The 18,212-nt window shown below is 49.5% G+C and overlaps 1 protein-coding gene across 1 annotated transcript; it reads left to right on the forward strand.

Annotated features, from left to right (window-relative positions):
- The first annotated feature begins 12,060 nt into the window (after positions 1–12,060).
- On the forward strand, positions 12,061–13,321 carry GJB6 (gap junction protein beta 6). Its single transcript, XM_055542584.1, has one exon. The coding sequence runs from the start codon at positions 12,064–12,066 to the stop codon at positions 12,847–12,849; it is 786 nt and encodes a 261-aa protein (XP_055398559.1). The 5' UTR covers positions 12,061–12,063; the 3' UTR covers positions 12,850–13,321.
- Positions 13,322–18,212: the final 4,891 nt, after the last annotated feature.

Consider the following 18,212-nt stretch of genomic DNA (forward strand, 5'->3'; position numbering starts at 1 on the left):
CTTCTCCAACACCACAGTTCAAAAGCATCAATTCTTTGGCGCTCAGCCTTCTTCACAGTCCAACTCTCACATCCATATATGACCAGAGGAAAAACCATAGCCTTGACTAGATGGACCTTTGTTGGCAAAGTAATGTCTCTGCTTTTGAATATGCTATCTAGATTGGTCATAACTTTCCTTCCAAGGAGTAAGCGTCTTTTAATTTCATGGCTGCAGTCACCATCTGCAGTGATTTTGGAGCCCCCCAAAATAAAGTCTGACACTGTTTCCACTGTTTCCCCATCTATTTCCCATGAAGAGATGGGACCGGATGCCATGATGTTTGTTTTCTGAATGTTGAGCTTTAAGCCACCTTTTTCACTCTCCACTTTCACTTTCATCAAGAGGCTTTTTAGTTCCTCTTCACTTTCTGCCATAAGGGTGGTGTCATCTGCATATCTGAGGTTATTGATATTTCTCCTGGCAATCTTGATTCCAGCTTGTGTTTCTTCCAGTCCAGCGTTTCTCATGATGTACTCTGCATATAAGTTAAATAAGCAGGGTGACAATATACAGCCTTGATGTACTCCTTTTCCTATTTGGAACCAGTCTGTTGTTCCATGTCCAGTTCTAACTGTTGCTTCCTGACCTGCAGACAGATTTCTCAAGAGGCAGGTCAGGTGGTCTGATATTCCCATCTCTTTCAGAATTTTCCACAGTTTATTGTGATCCACACAGTCAAAGGCTTTGGCATAGTCAATAAAGCAGAAATAGATGTTTTTCTGGAACTCTCTTGCTTTTTCCATGATCCAGTGGATGTTGGCAATTTGATCTCTGGTTCCTCTGCCTTTTCTAAAACCAGCTTGAACATCAGGAAGTTCACGGTTCACGTATTGCTGAAGCCTGGCTGGGAGAATTTTGGGCATTACTTTACTAGCGTGTTGCTTAGCAGTAAAGAATCCGCCTGCCAATGCAGGAGATACAGCTTCAATCCCTGGGTCAGGAAGATGCCCCTGGAGAAGGGATGGCAACCCACTCCAGTATTCTTGCCTGGAGAATCCCATGGACAGAGGAGCCTGGGAGGCTACAGTCATGGGATTCACAAGGAGTTGGACACACTTTAGTGACTAAACAACAATAAGCCTAGCCATGTTTTCTTTCATGGACCATCCTTCTGGTGTTGTAGCTAAAAAGTCATTATCAAACCTAAGGTCTCCTTTAGATCTCATCTCCTACGCTGTCTTCTAAAGTTTTACAGTTTTGTATTTTACATTTAGAGCTATGATCCATTTTGAATTTATTTCTGTGAAAGGTCTGTGTCTAGATTCCTTGTTTTTCCTTCCTTCTTTCTTCATTCTTCCTTTTTCACTTTTTTTTTTTTTTTGCATGTGAAAGTCCAGGTGTTTCAGAACCATTTATTGAAAAGACTATCTTTTCTCCATTGAATTCCCTTTGCTCCTTCATCAAAATTCAGTTCACTTTATTTACCTGGGTCTGTCTCCAGTTCTCTGTTCTCCTCCATTGATCTGTTTTTCCATTCTTTAACCAGCACCACACTATCCTGATTCCTGTAGCTTTAGAGTAACTTTTCAAGCTGGATGGCAAACATCCTCCAACTTTGTTCTTCTTCAGTATTTTGCTGTCTATTCTGGGACTTTTGCCCCACTGCTCTTTTCCTGGTATAAGTTTTATAATCAGCTTGCTTGTTAATGTATCCACAAATATCTTCCTGAGATTTAGATGGAGACAGCTCTATATCTAGAGACCAAGTTGCGAGAAGCAGACATCTTGGTAAGGTTGAGTGGCCCTGTGCAAGAACACTACTGTGGGTTGAATTGGGTCCCCAGATGATATGCTGAAGTCCTACACCCCAGGACTCGTGAATGTGACCTTCTTTGAAAAGAGAGATTTCCAAGTGTGATTAGTGAGGATGAGGCTGCACTGGATTAGGGTGGCCTTGAAGCCCAACATGACCACGGCCTTCTCAAGAGGAATGAACAGTGACCGCAGGGGAGACACAGACAGCCAGGGAGGCCATGTGACACTGGAGGTAGAGACAGGAGGGAGGCCACCACCCGAAGCTGGACAGATGAGGGAGCGGCTTCTGCAGTCTTCAGAGGGAGCACAGCCTGGCCCCAACTTTGCACAGAACTTCTAGACTCCAGAACTGTGAGAGAAAAAATTCTGTTGTTTTGTTCACTTGGTTTCTGATAGCTTATTTATAGCAGCACTAAAAATCTAGTTCAAACATGAACTATCTCTGTTTATTTAGATGTGCTATCTATTTTACCAGAGTTTGGTTTTTTTTTTTTTTTTTTCCATATAGTGCACATTAGTTAGGTTTATATCTAAGAATTTAATTTTTTTTTTTTTTGAAGTCCGGGATGGGCCAGGGGAGGTAGCTTTTCTGGTGGTTCAGACAGTAGAGAATCTGCCTGCAATGCAGGACACCCAGGTTCAATCCCTGAGTTGGAAAGATCCCCTGGAGAAGGGAACGGCAACCCACTGAGTATTCTTGCCAGGAGAATCCCATGGACAGAGGCAGGATACAGTCCATGGGGTTGCAAGTGGCTGATACACACTTGGTGGTGGTTTAGTCGCTAAGTCGTGTCCAACTCTTTGCAGCCCCATGGACTATAGCCTGTCAGGCTCCTCTGTCCATGCGATTTTCCAGGCAAGAATACTGGAGTAGGTTGCAATTTCCTTCTCTGTAATACACACACATTATACACATTTAATTTTTTGGTGCTAATAGAAGCTTACGGTGTTTTCAACTTCAAATTCCAGTTGTTCTTTGCTGACATATAGGGAAGCAATTGACTTTTGCATATTAATCCTGTATCCTGTAACTTTCCTATAATTGTTTATTAGTTCCAAGAGAATTTTTGTTGATTCTTTTTTGTCATGTATAAAATAAGACAGTTTTGTTACTTCCACTTCCTTCCATATCTGTAAGAGTTTGCATTTCCTCTTCTTGTGTTGTTACATTAAATGGCACCTCCAGTAGGATGTTGATGGACATGGTGCGGCCTTGTTCCTGATCTTAGGAAAAAGCATTGAAACATTAAGAAACAAATAACAGGAAAAAAGTCAGCGCCATGGGGCTAGTACAGATCACAAGAACAGGAGAAAGAGATGCTTTTTGTCTGGCGTTGAGCTGGCCCCATTTTGGTCACCTGAGCAAACGCAACACAATCTTGTGGCCGCTCTGGAAGGTTCTTTCCTCGATGGTCCTGGAACAGCTGCCATCACTCCGGAGCAAAACTGCTCAGGCGGCATTGCGTGGATCTCATGTTGCAGTGGGAATGTGAGCAGTCCTTCTTCAAGAGCAAAAGCCGTTTCTAGGATCAGCTGTTGTGTTGAGAGACAAATCAATCAAGATGCAAGCCCTGATGGAGCCGCATCTGCTGAGTGGGAAGCACCCTGCCTAGTGCTGTGGAAATTAGAAAAGGTCTTGCCTGCATGTCGCTCAGTCGTGTCTGACTCTGTGACCCCGTGAACTGTAGCCTGCAGGCTCCTCTACCCACGGGATTCTCCAGGCAAGAATACTGCAGTGGATTGCCATGCCCTTCTCCAGGGGACCTTCCTGACCCAGGGATCAAACGAAAGTCTCCTGAATTGCAGGCAGACTCTTTACTAGCTGAGCCACCAGGGAAGCCCAGAAAAGGTCTTGAAATGCTTATAATCCCCAAAGATGTTTACAGCCTGCTTATAAAGTTGAGTTATTTTACTATGCTAATGCTGTGCCTGGCTGGAACATTTGTCTGGTGGGGAGGCGGGGAAGGAGACTGGAAAAGGGCCTGTTGGAGGAGGGTGGAGGGTGGTAGAGGACCCGCCAAACCCTCAAGGCCACAAACGCATGATGGCAGCAGGTCTGTCTCCTGGAAAAGCCCTGGAACAGATTTTTGACTCTCTCCACCCCTACCTACAAGACATTCCAGGGGCCCAACTGTGTTCTCTCTCTGTCTCCGAAGCAATTTTCAGAGAACTTCCTTCTCTTCAAATACAGTATTTAGGAAGAAGGGTTTTTAATACAGAGTCTCGGTTCAGCTTCCACCACCCCAGAAAGACATCTCAGGCCTCACCACCAACCCTCTGCCTTGGAGAAGTGCAGATGGCAGCCCCTGGTTTGGGGAAGAGGGTAGGACTCAGTTACCAGTTCATTGAAATAAGCAAGACACGTCCCCTGTCTGCAGTGGGACAGGTTTGAACCTGTAAAGCCTGGTCTCTAAGTGGCTTCCACCATTCCCACCGCACTGGACCCTGTGGCCACTACCTGGGGCGCCCCTGGGGCTCCAAGGTGACCTGCTGGAGGTGGTGCGGGGCTGGCTGAGAAGGCCCTCTCTGCTTCCTCCGGAGGAGGTGGCAAAGGGTGGAGGTGACCAGTAAAACAACCGCTTTAATTCTTTTTTTTTTTTTTTAATTGGAGGCTAATCACTTTACAATATTTTATTGGTTTTGCCATACATCAACATGAATCCGCCACGGGTGTACACATGTTCCCCATCCTGAACCCCCCTCCCACATCCCTCTCCATACCATCCCTCTGGGTCATCCCAGTGCACCAGTCCCAAGCATCCTGTATAATTCTAACAAGCCGTCAGTAATGAATGAAGACCCACAGTCTCTGTGCCTCCAGGCTGCTCTCGGAGAGAGGGCCCTGCAGGCACCTGGCAAAGCGGGGGTGCGTCCGGCAAAGACATCGCCTCCCTCACGCTGAGCGCAACCCGTTCGGCCTCGGAAGCCTTGCTGCGGGCCCACCAGCCCGGGAGGTCCCTGGGGGACCCCAGTCAGGCGCCCAGGTTCTCAGTCAAGAAGCCGCCCTGCCCCAGCAGGCTCTGGCCCCCAAGTCCCCAGTGTTGCGGGGGAGACCTGAGCCGCTTCACCAGTCCGGGACCAGACTGAGCCAGGCCGCGCGCCCCCGCGACCCCAAATGGAGGAAGGCGAGGAGGCTTGCCCCGCACCCCGAGCCCGGCACCCCCGTGCGCCCCACACCCCGTGAGCCCCGCACCTCCATGCGCCCTCGTGAGCCCCGCACCCCCGTGCATCCCCGTGAGCCCCGCGCCCTGCACCCCCGTGTGCCCCGGGGCGGGCGCTCTCCGATCCCCGCGCGCTGGCCTCTCGCCTCCCGCCGGAGAAGCGTCAGGACAGAGGCGGGGTGGGGCGCGGTTAAAAGGCGCTGCAGGTGGGAGCCGGGCCATCCCCAAGAGGAGCGGGCGGAGGGCCTTGCAGACGCCCCATACCGCCGAGCCCGCGGCGCCCGGCCCTTCCTGCCAGTCCGGCTGCGACCGAGGCGGGGACGCCGCCCTGGGACCCCGCGCCCCGAGCGCGCGCAGCAGGTGAGCGGCGGGAGGGGGGCGCGCCGCCCATCTCGGCCGCAGGAATTGCATCCAGAAGCCGGAGCAGGTAGGTCGGCGCCCGCGGTCCCCTGGCCCTCAGCACTCCCCCTCCGCGCCCCCGCCGGCGACCCTGTTCCGGCGTACAGTCCTCCGGATCCGCCTGCGCCCCGCATCCTCCCGCCCGCCGCCGGCTTGCTCGCAGGAACGAGGATGGACTGGTTTGACTTTTCCCCGGGTCCCCCCGGACTTGCACAGCAGGTTTTATAGAAGTCTCACGCCGAGTGTGTTCAAGGGCCCCTTTCCCCCACTTCCTCTGCTGCGGTTTGGTGTGTCTTGGCTTTCACGGGTCACTGGCAAGGTCGGGCTCGCGTTTGGGGGCGCGGGACTAACCAACAAGCCCAGGGAAAACTGGCGGGAGTGGCCCGTGATGTCAGCCGGAGCGCTTGTGGGCCACACGTGACAAGAAGACAGTCACTGGACAACAGTAATTAAGTGTCACTGGTGACACACCTCAGTTAAAAGGCAGAGGCACCAAAGGCCTCTTCCCTCTGGTGGGGGAGACGGCCGGGTATCACCTGGCACAGGTGTGTGGTTGTGACCGGTTTGGCCGCCCTTCCTGGAGAGTGGACAGAGTGTGAGGTGAGTGTGGACGGAGTGTGAGGTGAGTGTGAGCTGGACACATCTGTGGACCCCGAGGGCCTGGGGGCCTGCAACCACACAGGCAGGGGCCAGCGACCCTGGCATCGCCTCCCCAGGTGGCATTTCACTGTGAGTTGAGTGCCTGGTTGAATTCATCCAGGCGCCTTGCTCTCTTTCTCGGGCAGACTTGATGCCACAGAAGCCTTTTCTTGCCCCAGCTCTGGCCAATGTTCTAGAAGAGACTCCTGCCCCAGCCAGGCTCCTTAGAATTGCAGAACGCACAGAGCCTTGTGTGCTGCTCGTCCCGAGACTCTGGGGTGACATGGGAACCCTGCCAGGCAGGGGAGATGGGTTGTGAAGAGAGGAGCCTGCAACATAACTGGGGGGGGCCCACTTGCCGTCACCCCGTTGACCCAACCCGGAAGATGCCAGTCGGTTCAGCTGCTCCACTGTATGAAAACAAAGTCTGATACCGGAAACGGGCACTTCATTCTCCTTTTCTGACTTTTCTGAAATATGAGAGCTTTAAGAAGGAAAAGAACCAGCAGAGGTTCTGACTGAACAATTTCAACAGGGTGTGAGGAGACTCACCACACTCCCCAGCTAGTTCTGAATGTCCCAGGAGCTGTGAGTGGTTTGTATCCTTTTGTTAAAATGTTAGAATGAAATTGTGGGAAAATAATTTCCAGCCCAGGGTTCCAAGTCTGCAAAGGCATGATGCTGCCGGTGACTCCATTGTCATGTTAAGATTTCTGTTTGACACACTTGATCCGTGAGAATGAAACTAGGTCCCTGAGGGCTTTTTCTGTTTTTATTCCCAGGATCATTTAACTCCAGCTGGACCTAAATGTTTGGAAGGCACACAGGTTTGCTTGAATGAACAGAAACGGCTAAATGGGAAAAAAAAATTTTTTTTAACTCTTTGAATTCTTAAATGGATTAAGAAGTACATATAATTCTATGAAGTGTCCACTTTTATATTTAGACTCCATAGACTGAATTTTTTTTTTCATTTTTACTGAGTTAATTTTGAAGAAGTATATGAGTCCTAAATCCATTTTATTTTTACTGGTCATTACTTTGAATGGACAGTTGATGAATTTTTGAGTACTAAAATTTTAAAATCAGCTATCACATTGTCCCTTGGATGACTTGAGATTTCTAGAGACAAAAGGAAAAGACTCTTTTTGATTAAGGAGAGAGTTTAAGGTTGTTTTTTTTTCAGGCTGCTGACCTGGGGCTGAGGGAGTATATTTGATTCCTCAAATTCCATCTTCTTTTTCTTAAAGAAGGGAATGGGCTTGAGGTTCAGTGTTGGGCATTCTTATCATTCTTGCTTTTTTGTTATTATTATTTTGATAAGCAAAAGAATCCACACTAAAAATTTTATTTTTATTTTATTGTGTATTTGAAGTACGCAGCATCAGGAAACTGGCAGGGGCTAGACAACCCCCATAACAGTTCTGGGGATGAAGGAAAACTGGCACACCAGGGTCGTGCAGTGGACACCCAGGGAGGAGCCAAAGGGCTGTGCACAGCTACTCTTTATCCCTCCTTGGGTCACATCCTCATTGCCCTCGGAAGGTGCACTGGGTTCCTGTTCCTGGGGGATGCTGAGTGCCACTGGAGGCGGGGTGATGGGTGATTGGTGATTGATGGTGCAGGAAAACAATGGCCTGGAAGAGGGACCCTCACCTGGAGTTCTCTCTGGCCGAAGAGCTGTGAGTCCTTGACTGGAGCCCAGGGTGCTGGTTTTGCATTGGCCTGATTGCCTCTTATCAGCACAGGCTTTTCCATCATCCAGAGCTGATGCAGACGCAGTGAGGAGTGTCCTGTCCTCAGGTCCATCAGAGACTCGGGGATGAGTCATTGGAGGGAGTCCTGCCCTGGGAAATCTTCGCCTGGAGGCAGGTGCTGAAGGATGTGGTCATTCCTGGGCCTTTAGTTTAGCTTCTGTCACCAGGGACACTGGAACGGCTTTGTTAGCCAAACTAGTTGTGAATAAATAAGTTTTAAAACAAAAAACTATTGCTGAGGCAGAATGTTAATGGACCTAAACTATTTGAATTGTAAGAGGGAAGCACAGTCTCTCTTTCTAGCACTGTCTCTTCATAAGTCAGGTCCCTGGTTCCCTATTTTCAGAGCAAAGCACTTGGGCTGCGGCCATGTGTCCAGTGAATACAGACACCACACAGCCCAGTGGTCTTTGCCTCCAGGAGGTTGAGCGTCACCATCTTCCTACAGCTGGAGACTGGGGCCAAGCAAACCTACTCTTTCCTTAAAGGAGAGTCAGGAAGGTGCCAGTTGAAAGAAACCAATCTGGGCCACAAGGAAAGAGTTAATATTGTACTTTTTATTGAAAAAGCTCCTCCCGTTGGCTGCAGCCTGCTTGAAGCCTGAAAGGAAAGAGGCACTTTGTTTAATACTAATTGTGATGGTTCCGAAGGAGGCAGTTATTATGGAAAGTAATTTTGCCTGCAGGTCTCCTGCAACCAAAATGTTTCCAACAGGCTCAGCCCTGGCTCTCCTGCAGGGGATGGGAGGCTGCCCTCGGTCCTGGCGTGGAAGAGGCCTGGGGGCAGCAGCTACTCCTCAGCTGCTGGGTCCACACCCCCAGCTAGTCCCCTAGTGCTCCTAGTACAGAAGCCTCCAGGATGACAGACACCAGGAACCGTGCGGACAGCCTAGGAAGATACTCTTTCTTTATTTAAAGGCAAATTGCTGATTTTAGTCAAAGTCCCCAGAGAAGTTGAAAGAAATAAAGCTGCCGCCAGGATAATTGTCCCTGTTTTTTAAGGAGATGCTCCAGGGGCAGGAGTGAAGGAATCTGTTCTAGAAAGTGGGGTCCTTACTTGGGGGGTGACCTCCTGACATCAGCCTCTCTGAATCCCTCCTAGCCAGTGTGGCCTCTGGCTCTTGGGTTGGGGGGTGGGTGGGGGCTGTGCCTTTCTCAGGCAGCTGTGAAGAGAGAACTCAGGGAGGAAAGAGCCTTCTTACCCGTGGGAGAGTTCAAATTCTCTACACTTTGAAGAGTTTGAGAAACTGTGACCTTTATTTGATCAATCAAAAGCTTGCTGGTTGGGCACTGAGTCCACCCCACTTTTGTGGGAGAGGTCTTCTGGTTAACCGGAGAACATCTCCACCTTGTGAACAGACAGATGGGACTTTCCGGGTGAGTGGCCACTGTAAAGTATGTCCAGACATCAGACGACCACGTTTCTTCCTCCCACTGGGCGTATCCCAGTGCTTCCAGAGGGCGAGGATGATGGCTGGGAGGATTTATTCTGACAACTTTCACCAGGAGCTGAGTCAATCCTACAGTCCACATCGTCTCCAACAAGGCTTTTAGATCAAAGACTCATTACCGTGGATTTGGAAATTCATCAGCCCATGGGGTCAGCGGTCTGAGCCTGGGACCAGTGTTCCCCACCAAGGTCCCCATGTCCCCACCCCCTGGGCACTCACACAGACTCCAATCAAAACTTTAAGGACCAGAAACCGCAACTTTAAAGAGTGTGCTTTTAAAGAGGTGTGCTTTTTTGTTTTTCCTCAGCTCTTTTTTTCAAAAAAGCAAAAACCTGGTTTTTTGACTGCAGATCTGCCTTTGGGTCCTGTCCTGGATTCACATAGAAATCAAGCCTCTGGCTGCGAGCACCCCCAGGGCTCCTTCCAGGCTCTGCCCCACCTCCAGGTCGATGCCCCTCTGCGTACAGGTCTTTCCGGGAACATGAGTGAAGAGCTGCCTGGGGAAACTGGGCTCCACTGTCCTCACCAGCCTGAGCTCTCGAACCTTCCCAACACCTTGTCATGCGGGTGTCCCTCATGAGGGACACGAGAACATTGGCCGCAACAGTTGGCGCACCCTGGACACACAGCCAGCTTCTCGCAGTGTGAGAGCCCCCTTGGCCGGGACCCTGCTGGTCCCGGGGATTCAAGGGTGATGGCTGATGTCTGCATCCAGCAGATGCTCAATGAGTGCTGACCGGCGCTTAGGGGCTGTCGTTTGGTTGGCCCTGGTGACGGAAGGGAGGGAGGGAGGGCTTTCCCTGTACTTGGCTCTGACTCTTCTGGACAAAGAAAAAGACAGAAGAGGATGCTTCCAGCACTCTGTGCTCCATCCCCCTGCCCAGTGAGCACCCATCTCACCCCCACCAGACAGCAGAGGAGGGCCCCACGCAGGGTGACGTGGATGGAGGCATGGCCTCCTGAGACCTCGAGTCTTCCCAAGAACACTTGCTCTAAAAGTCAAACCAAGGGCAAAAGATGAATTTCTCAGGCCGCCAACCAAAATGGGGGCATCCTTTCACAGTATAGGATGTGAGAGAGCTGGCTTCTGAACACACCTGGGTATACTGGGCTCACCTGGACACACCTGGACTCACCTGGGCTCACCTGAGTGCAACTGGGCACCACCTCCACCTCCCCAGTTGCCTCCTAGTATTAGCCAGTATGATGCCAAGGAAGCAGGTGGTGGACAGAGTGGGGGACCCTAAGGAGACTGGGGGGAGTCAGCCTGAAAGGGAGGAGCCTGACCCACATTCAAGTGCAAGAAAGTCTCCTGGGGGGGTGGACAAAAGGCTTTTGGGGGCATCTCCCTGTAAATGGGCATGAGAACCTGGTGAGCATGTTTTTTCTGAGGAGATGGTCTTTCCCTTTTAGAAGATTCTCAAAGGGTCCATTCTCCTCTGTTCTGAGTAGATGCTGACCAGCTCTCAGGTCTGCTTTTGGCGGTGCGGAGGCGTCCACCATGTGAACTGTGCAGGTTCGCAGCGGAGGCTCTACCTCAGGATGCTGGATCAGGGCGTTGTCGGGGGGAACCCACTGCAGGAGGGGCTGGCCCTCCACTTGTGGCTCCTGGTGTGAACTTGGAGCCCATCAGCATGGACCGGCACTGCCAGTGATGGGAGAGCAAAGTCAGCCTGTTTGTAGAGGCCTGTGTTTCTCTTCTGGAAGAGGCTCTTGGAGTAGCTATGGTACTAGGTTTCCTGAGAGCACGTGATTATGGCAAATGATGTTGTTCGAGTCCCTTCTTAGTCTGCTGGGTAAAATGAATGATTTTTTTCCCCTCGGATAAGCCATTTAATGCATAAAATCTACTGAGAAACCTCTGTGATCCCTTGACCAGAGTGAAACGAGAATTAAAAGGAAGCTTGGAAACGAATGTGTTTGCCTGTGTTCCTGGGTCAGTGTCAGGCAGCAACCTAACTTATAATTCAACTTCAGCTGAATCAAGATGAAGTCAGAAAGAGAAAAACAAAAATATCCTGTGTTAATGCATGTATGTGGAATCTAGAAAAATGGTACAGATGAACCTATTTCCAGGGCGGCAATAGAGACACAGATGTAGAGAAAGGATTTGTGGACACAGAGTAGGAAGAGAGGGAGGGACGAACTTGGAGATTAGAATTGACGTCTATACACTGCTGCTGCTGCTGCTGCTAAGTCGCTTCAGTCGTGTCCGACTCTGTGAGACAGCAGCCTACCAGGCTTCCCCGTCCCTGGGATTCTCCAGGCAAGAACACTGGAGTGGGTTGCCATTTCCTTCTCCAATGCATGAAAGTGAAAAGTGAAAGTGAAGTCGCTCAGTTGTGTCTGACTCTAGCGACCCCATGGACTACAGCCTACCAGGCTCCTCCGTCCATGGGATTTTCCAGGCAAAAGTACTGGAGTGGGGTGCCATTGCCTTCTCCGGACGCCTATACACTACCATGTGTAAAATAGATATTAATAGCTAGCAGGCAGCTGCTGTATAACACGGAGCGCTCAGCTCTGCTCTGTGATGACTAGACAGGTAGAATGGAGGGTGGGAGAGAAGGGATTTACGTATACATATAGCTGATTCACTTTGTTGTACAGCAGAAACTAACACAGCATTGTAAAGCAATTATATTCCTTTTTTTTTTTATAAAGATGATCCTAAACCCTTATGAGAACTTGAGAGTATTCTTAGGGTGGGTATTCCCCGCCACCAGAAAACTGCCTACTTGCAGGCAAGAGGGTGATGTCAAGAGAAAGGCTCCCGTCTGTGAAATTAGAGCTGTTTTACACGGAGGGACCACCCTACTCACAACGCTGTGTTCTCACTTGAGCAGGGTGAAGCGGCAGCATGGACTGGGGCACTCTGCACACGTTCGTCGGGGGCGTGAACAAGCACTCCACCAGCATCGGGAAGGTGTGGGTCACCGTCCTCTTTGTCTTCCGAGTCATGATCCTGGTGGTGGCCGCCCAGGAGGTCTGGGGGGACGAGCAGGAGGACTTTGTGTGCAACACCCTGCAGCCCGGGTGCAGGAACGTGTGCTACGACCACTTCTTCCCTGTCTCGCACATCCGGCTCTGGGCGCTGCAGCTCATCTTCGTGTCCACGCCTGCCCTGCTGGTGGCCATGCACGTGGCCTACTACAGGCATGAGGCTGCCCGGCGGTTCAGGCGGGGCGAGACGAGGAGTGAGTTCAAGGACCTGGAGGACATCAAGCGGCAGAAGGTCCGGATCGAGGGCTCGCTGTGGTGGACCTACACCAGCAGCATCTTCTTCCGCATCGTCTTCGAGGCTGCCTTCATGTATGTCTTCTACTTCCTGTACAATGGGTACCACCTGCCCTGGGTGCTGAAGTGCGGCATTCAGCCCTGCCCCAACCTGGTGGACTGCTTCATCTCCCGGCCCACCGAGAAGACGGTCTTCACCATCTTCATGATCTCCGCATCCGTCATCTGCATGCTGCTCAACGTGGCCGAGCTGTGCTACCTCCTGCTCAAGGTGTGTTTCAGGAGGTCCAAGCGAGCGCAGATGCAGAAAGCACCCCCCAACCACGCCCTCAAGGAGAGTAAACAGAACGAGATGAACGAGCTGATTTCCGAGGGCGGGCAGAACGCCATCACCGGGTTTCCCAGTTAAACAGTGGAAGGCACCACATAGCTGGCTTTCCTAATTCATAGACACCTGAGTTAACTTCCTGTAGAATAACCGGGACGGGACCATGTGGTCCGTTCTTGACAACCGGGCCATGGTGTGACTTTACGTGTGGGTTTCAATGGACAGTCTGACATGGGGGTATTTCCTGAAAACTTAAGGACATAACTGATGTCGATAAAGGACATTCATTTAGAAATTGATACTTTTATTAGGAGAAGATATTTTTATAGGATTGAATGTTTTAGTTCTGAATTTATATAAAGTATTTTTATAATGACTGGTCTTCCTTACCTGGAAAAACACACAATGTTAGTTTTCGAATCATCCCATAAGTGTCTAATATTTGAACTTACTCTGTCCTGTCGTAGATATCTGCATTGTCGTGAGCTGTCGTGGCTGTTAGGGTGGAAAGTGTTTGCTGTACAATGTATTTTCACTGCTTTCTGGGCATGGCCAGAGCTATATGGAAGGGGAAAGCTTTTCAAATGGGTGATTTGCAATCCTTATGAACAGCTGATGCAAGAATACACTGTCAATAAAGATGAGTCCGTTGCTGAAGCCACCTGGCTCAGGGTTTCTGTTCCACCTGGGGCGTCACATCCCTGGCGACCTGATCAGTGGGTTGGGGCAGTTGCTGGGGAGGCTGTGGGCTTGAGGCCGGAGTGGCTGGAGTCCATGGACTCCTGCTCTCGCTTCACATCCCTTGAGGAGGGGAGGGTTAGGGTCAGTTGCTCCAGGACAAGTAAAGTGTCCTCGGGGTCAGCCCAGCCTTGACGGAGGCGGGTGGGGAGGTTACACCCTTCTGTTGGGGGAGGGGCCCCTTCGGTCCATGGTGACCAGCAAGCGCCTAGCTCCATGCCCACAGGTGGTATCGGGGTTCATGGGTGGACACAGATCTCTTAGTGAGGGCATTGGGGCACCACCCAGGACCGGTCACTCCGCAGATGTCGCACACTAGGGCCACCCCTGCGAAGGCATGCAGTTGGCACACGGGCTAAGTGTAGAGACACCTAGAGAGCAAGGGATGGTCTCCAGGGTTCCAAACCCACTCCCCAGAAAAACAAAACGGTAAGTCTCATTTCCTTCAGAGTCTGAATTTCAGACATACTCTCTCATCCATAAATATTTAAGTAGCGATCCACAAAAATCAAGATCTAACCTATAGAAACAAAGCCACAAGGACTTCCCTGGCAGTCCAGTGGTTAGGACTCTGCACTTCTGCTGCAGGGGACTCGGGTTAGATCCTGGATTGGGGAGCTAAGATCCCACAGGCCACAAGGCACAGCCAATAAAAGCAAAACTACAATTTCCACATGCAAAATCCAGCCGGTATCCGTAATCCCTGTGACGGTTTTTCTGGATAAACGGCTGTTTGCACAGGTCTCCAGCAAAGCCCACAGACAGGAAGGGGGAGCATTGGGAGGGGGGCGAGACGGCCCTGGTGGCATCCCCTCTGCGTGGGAGAGGCATTTCCTCTCGGGGCTCTCAGCCGGCCCCTGCCTCTTCCATTTTCCATCTCTTCTCTGCTCCTTCACCATCCTCAACGCTCCTGCTCCCAGAGCCGTCTCTAGCCGCCCATCAGGGTCTGAGGCGGTGGTTACACTGTCTACCTCCCCCCGCCCCCACCTCCCAGCGCCTCCCCCGAGCCCGGAGGGCCTGTGACACTCTGATACCAGCGCAGTGGCTTCTCCTTGAGGCACTGCCCCAACCCTGCACTGGCCCTTCCCCTCCTCTGAGGGGGACCTTTCCTTCCCTTCCTGCACCCTTCCTTATGAGATGTTATCCCCACTTGACAGATGACGCCACTGCGGTCAGAGAGGTCAAATAACTTGTCCAAGCTCACCCAGCTAATAAGCAGCAGAGCCAAGGTTCAAAGCAGGCTGACGGTGTCCGGGGTCGGTGCCCTCACTGCGGGCTGCCAAAGCTCCTTGCTTGGGGACCATGACACCACGAGGCCATCCCCTCCCACCTGGCTCCAGCAACCACCTGGATGACTCTAAAGCAAATCCCAGACAGATGATTTCATCTGGAGATATTTCTGTATGGATCTTTAAGGAGCATAGACTAAACTTTTAAAACAAAAACACAATGCCACCTTCACACTAAAAAGCCAGTCTGTGTTCATAATTCCCAAACTGTCCTATTGATGCTCTTTTCTTTTTTTAATTAAACTTATTATTTTGAGGTAATTATAGACTCACATGTAGACATAGGGCTTCCCTGGTGGCTCAGTGGTAAAGAATCTGCCTACAATGCAGGAGACCCCAGTTCAATCCCTGGGTCAGGAAAATCCCCTGGAGAAGGGAAAGGCAACCCACTCCAGTATTCTTACCTGGAAAATCCCATGGACAGAGGAGCCTGGTGGGCTACAGTCCATGGGGTCTCAAAGAGTCAGACACAACTGGTGTGCTCCTTTTCTGAGTGCTCAGTCATGTCTGACTCTTCGCAATCCTGTGGACTGTAGCCTGCCAGGCTTCTCTGTCCAGGGGATTTCCCAGGCAAGAATGCTGGAGTGGGTTGCCATTTCCTCCTCCAGGGGATCTTCCCCACCCAGGAATGGAACCTGCATCTCCTGTACTGCAGGCGGATTCTTTACCACTGAACCAGTGGGGAAGCCCGTGGCCCTTTTATACCCACACCCAGTAGCCCCCTCTTCCGATCCCACCCACTCCTAGAAACCACTAATCTGCTCACCATTTCTCTGATTTCATCATTCCAAGAGTTGCATGGAAGGAATCATGCAGTGTGCAAGGACTGGGACTGGACTTTTTTTCCTCAGTGTTATTCTCTGGAGGTTTACACGGGCCAGGCACCAAGAGCTTGTCCCCATGGCTGGACTGCATGGTGGTTGCACATTTCAGTTTTTAAAAATTACCAAGATGTTTTCCAGAGTAACTGCATCATTACACATCCCCACCAGCAACATCTGAGTCACCAGGTCTTTCTTGAGCTTCTTTAGCATTTGGTGTGGTCACTATGTTCCATTTATATTTCATTTAGCCTTTTTTTTTTTTTGTAACCATTTTTCTAATTGAAGTATAGTTAACAGTTAATTTACAGTGATGTGTTAGTTAGCTTCAGGTGAACAGCAAAGTGATTCAGTTTATATATATAAACTGAATATATATATTCTTTATCAGATTGCTTCACATTATAGGTTATTACAAGACACTGAATATAGCTTCCATGTCATTTTGTCATTGTGATAGGCATGTTTCATGTGCATTTCCTAAATGGCTATTGAACTTGACCACATTTTGGTATTTATTTGCCATCTCTCTGTCCTCTTCATGTCTTTCACTCATTCTCTAATTGGGTTGTTTTTCTACTGTTGAAGTTTTGAGAGATCTGGACTGTGAAGAAGGCTGAGCGCTGAAGAATTGATGCTTTTGAACTGTGGTGTTGGAGAAGACTCCTGAGAGTCCCTTGGACTGCAAGGAGATCCAGCCAGTCCATTCTGAAGATCAGCCCTGGGATTTCTTTGGAAGGAATGATGCTAAAGCTGAAACTCCAGTACTTTGGCCACCTCATGCGAAGAGTTGACTCATTGGAAAAGACTCTGATGCTGGGAGGGATTGGGGGCAGGAGGAGAAGGGGATGACAGAGGATGAGATGGCTGGCTGGCATCACTGACTCGATGGACGTGAGTCTGGGTGAACTCCGGGAGTTGGTGATGGACAGGGAGGCCTGACGTGCTGCGATTCATGGGGTCACAAAGAGTCAGACACGACTGAGCAACTGAACTGGACTGATATACTGTAAATATGAGTCCTTGGACAGAGATAGTGGTTTGTAAATATTTTTCACTCTGTGACTTTTCTTTTTGTCTTTTTAATAGGGTCTTCTGCAAAGCAACAGATTTTCATTTTAATGAAGTTGAAAGTTCTTTTCACTTTATGGGTTGTGGCTTTGGTGTCAAGTCTAAGAACTCTTTGCCTAGCCCTAGAGTCCAAAGTTTTTTCCTATGGTTTTGCTAAAAGCCATCTAGTTTTATGCTCTACGTTAAAGTCTGTGGTCGTTTTTTGTTAATTTTTATAAAAGGTCTGAGACTTTTTAACAAATGAGGTTCATTTGTAGCCTGCCGGCATCCAGGTGCCCAGCATTATGTGATGAAAGGCGCTCTTCCCCGACCGAGTGGCTTTTGCATTTTGTTAAAAATCAACAGGGCACTTTTTGTGTGGGGCTAATTCTCGGTATTCTGTTCCTCTGACCCCTGTTCTCTCACCAGCACCACGGACCAGATTCTTGTGCTATATAAATAAGTCATGAATGCTAGAGCGATTCCTCCCTCTCTATTCTCCTTTTTCAAACTTTCTCAGCTATTCTATTTCCTTTGTCTTTCCATATAAACTTTATAATAATTTTGTCTATATTTACAAAAAAATTTTGCTGCATTTTTTTGCATTTTTTATTGCTGTGTTTTTTTATTAAAAAACATTAAACTTGTATATCAATGTGGAGAGAACTGACATCTTTATTTTGTCAAATCTTATCCGTAAACACAGCATGTCTGTTTATTTACATCATCTTTGATTTCTTTCATCAGTATCTCATAGTTTTCAGCATAGGAGTCACAAACGTTTTATTTTATGTAAAAAGTAAAAAGATTTACTTTTAAGTATTTCATTTTCTTTGAGTGATCGTGAATAGCATTATAATCTCAGTGTTCACATGTTCATTGCCGGTATATAGAAATAAATGTACTTCTTGGTTTATTTGCTGTATCCTGTGATCCTGCTGAATTCATGTATCAGTTCTGGAGTTTTACAGTTTCCCCGGGATTTATGTATAGACAGTCATATCATCTGCAAATAGGGGTAGTTTGTGTTTTTGTTTTTATTTTGGCTGTGCTGAGTTTTTGCTGCTGGGCATGGGCCTTCTCTAGTTGCGGAGAGTAGGGGTTACTCTTCATTGTGGCAGGTGGGCTTCTTGCTGCAGAGGCTTCTCTTGTTGCAGAGCACAAGCTCTGGGTGCACGGGCTTCCCTAGTTCTGGTGAATAGGCTTTGTTGCCTCATAGCACATAGTCACGAAGAGTTGGACACGACTGAGCGACTTCACTTTCACTTTTCACTTTCATGCATTGGAGAAGGAAATGGCAACCCACTCCAGTGTTCTTGCCTGGAGAATCCCAGGGACGGGGGAGCCTGGTGGGCTGCCGTCTATGGGGTCGCACAGAGTCAGACACGACTGAAGCGACTTAGCAGCAGCAGCAGCAGCAGCACATAGGATCTTCCTGGACCAGGGATGGAACCCACGTCCCTTGCATTGGCAGGTGGATTCTCATCCACCAGGGAAGTCCTCAAGATAGTTTTATCTCTTCCATTATGGTTTGTGTATCTTATAT

The sequence above is a fragment of the Bubalus kerabau genome, chromosome 12 (assembly GCF_029407905.1).
Source record: "Bubalus kerabau isolate K-KA32 ecotype Philippines breed swamp buffalo chromosome 12, PCC_UOA_SB_1v2, whole genome shotgun sequence".
In the NCBI taxonomy this organism is placed as follows: Eukaryota; Metazoa; Chordata; class Mammalia; order Artiodactyla; family Bovidae; genus Bubalus; species Bubalus kerabau.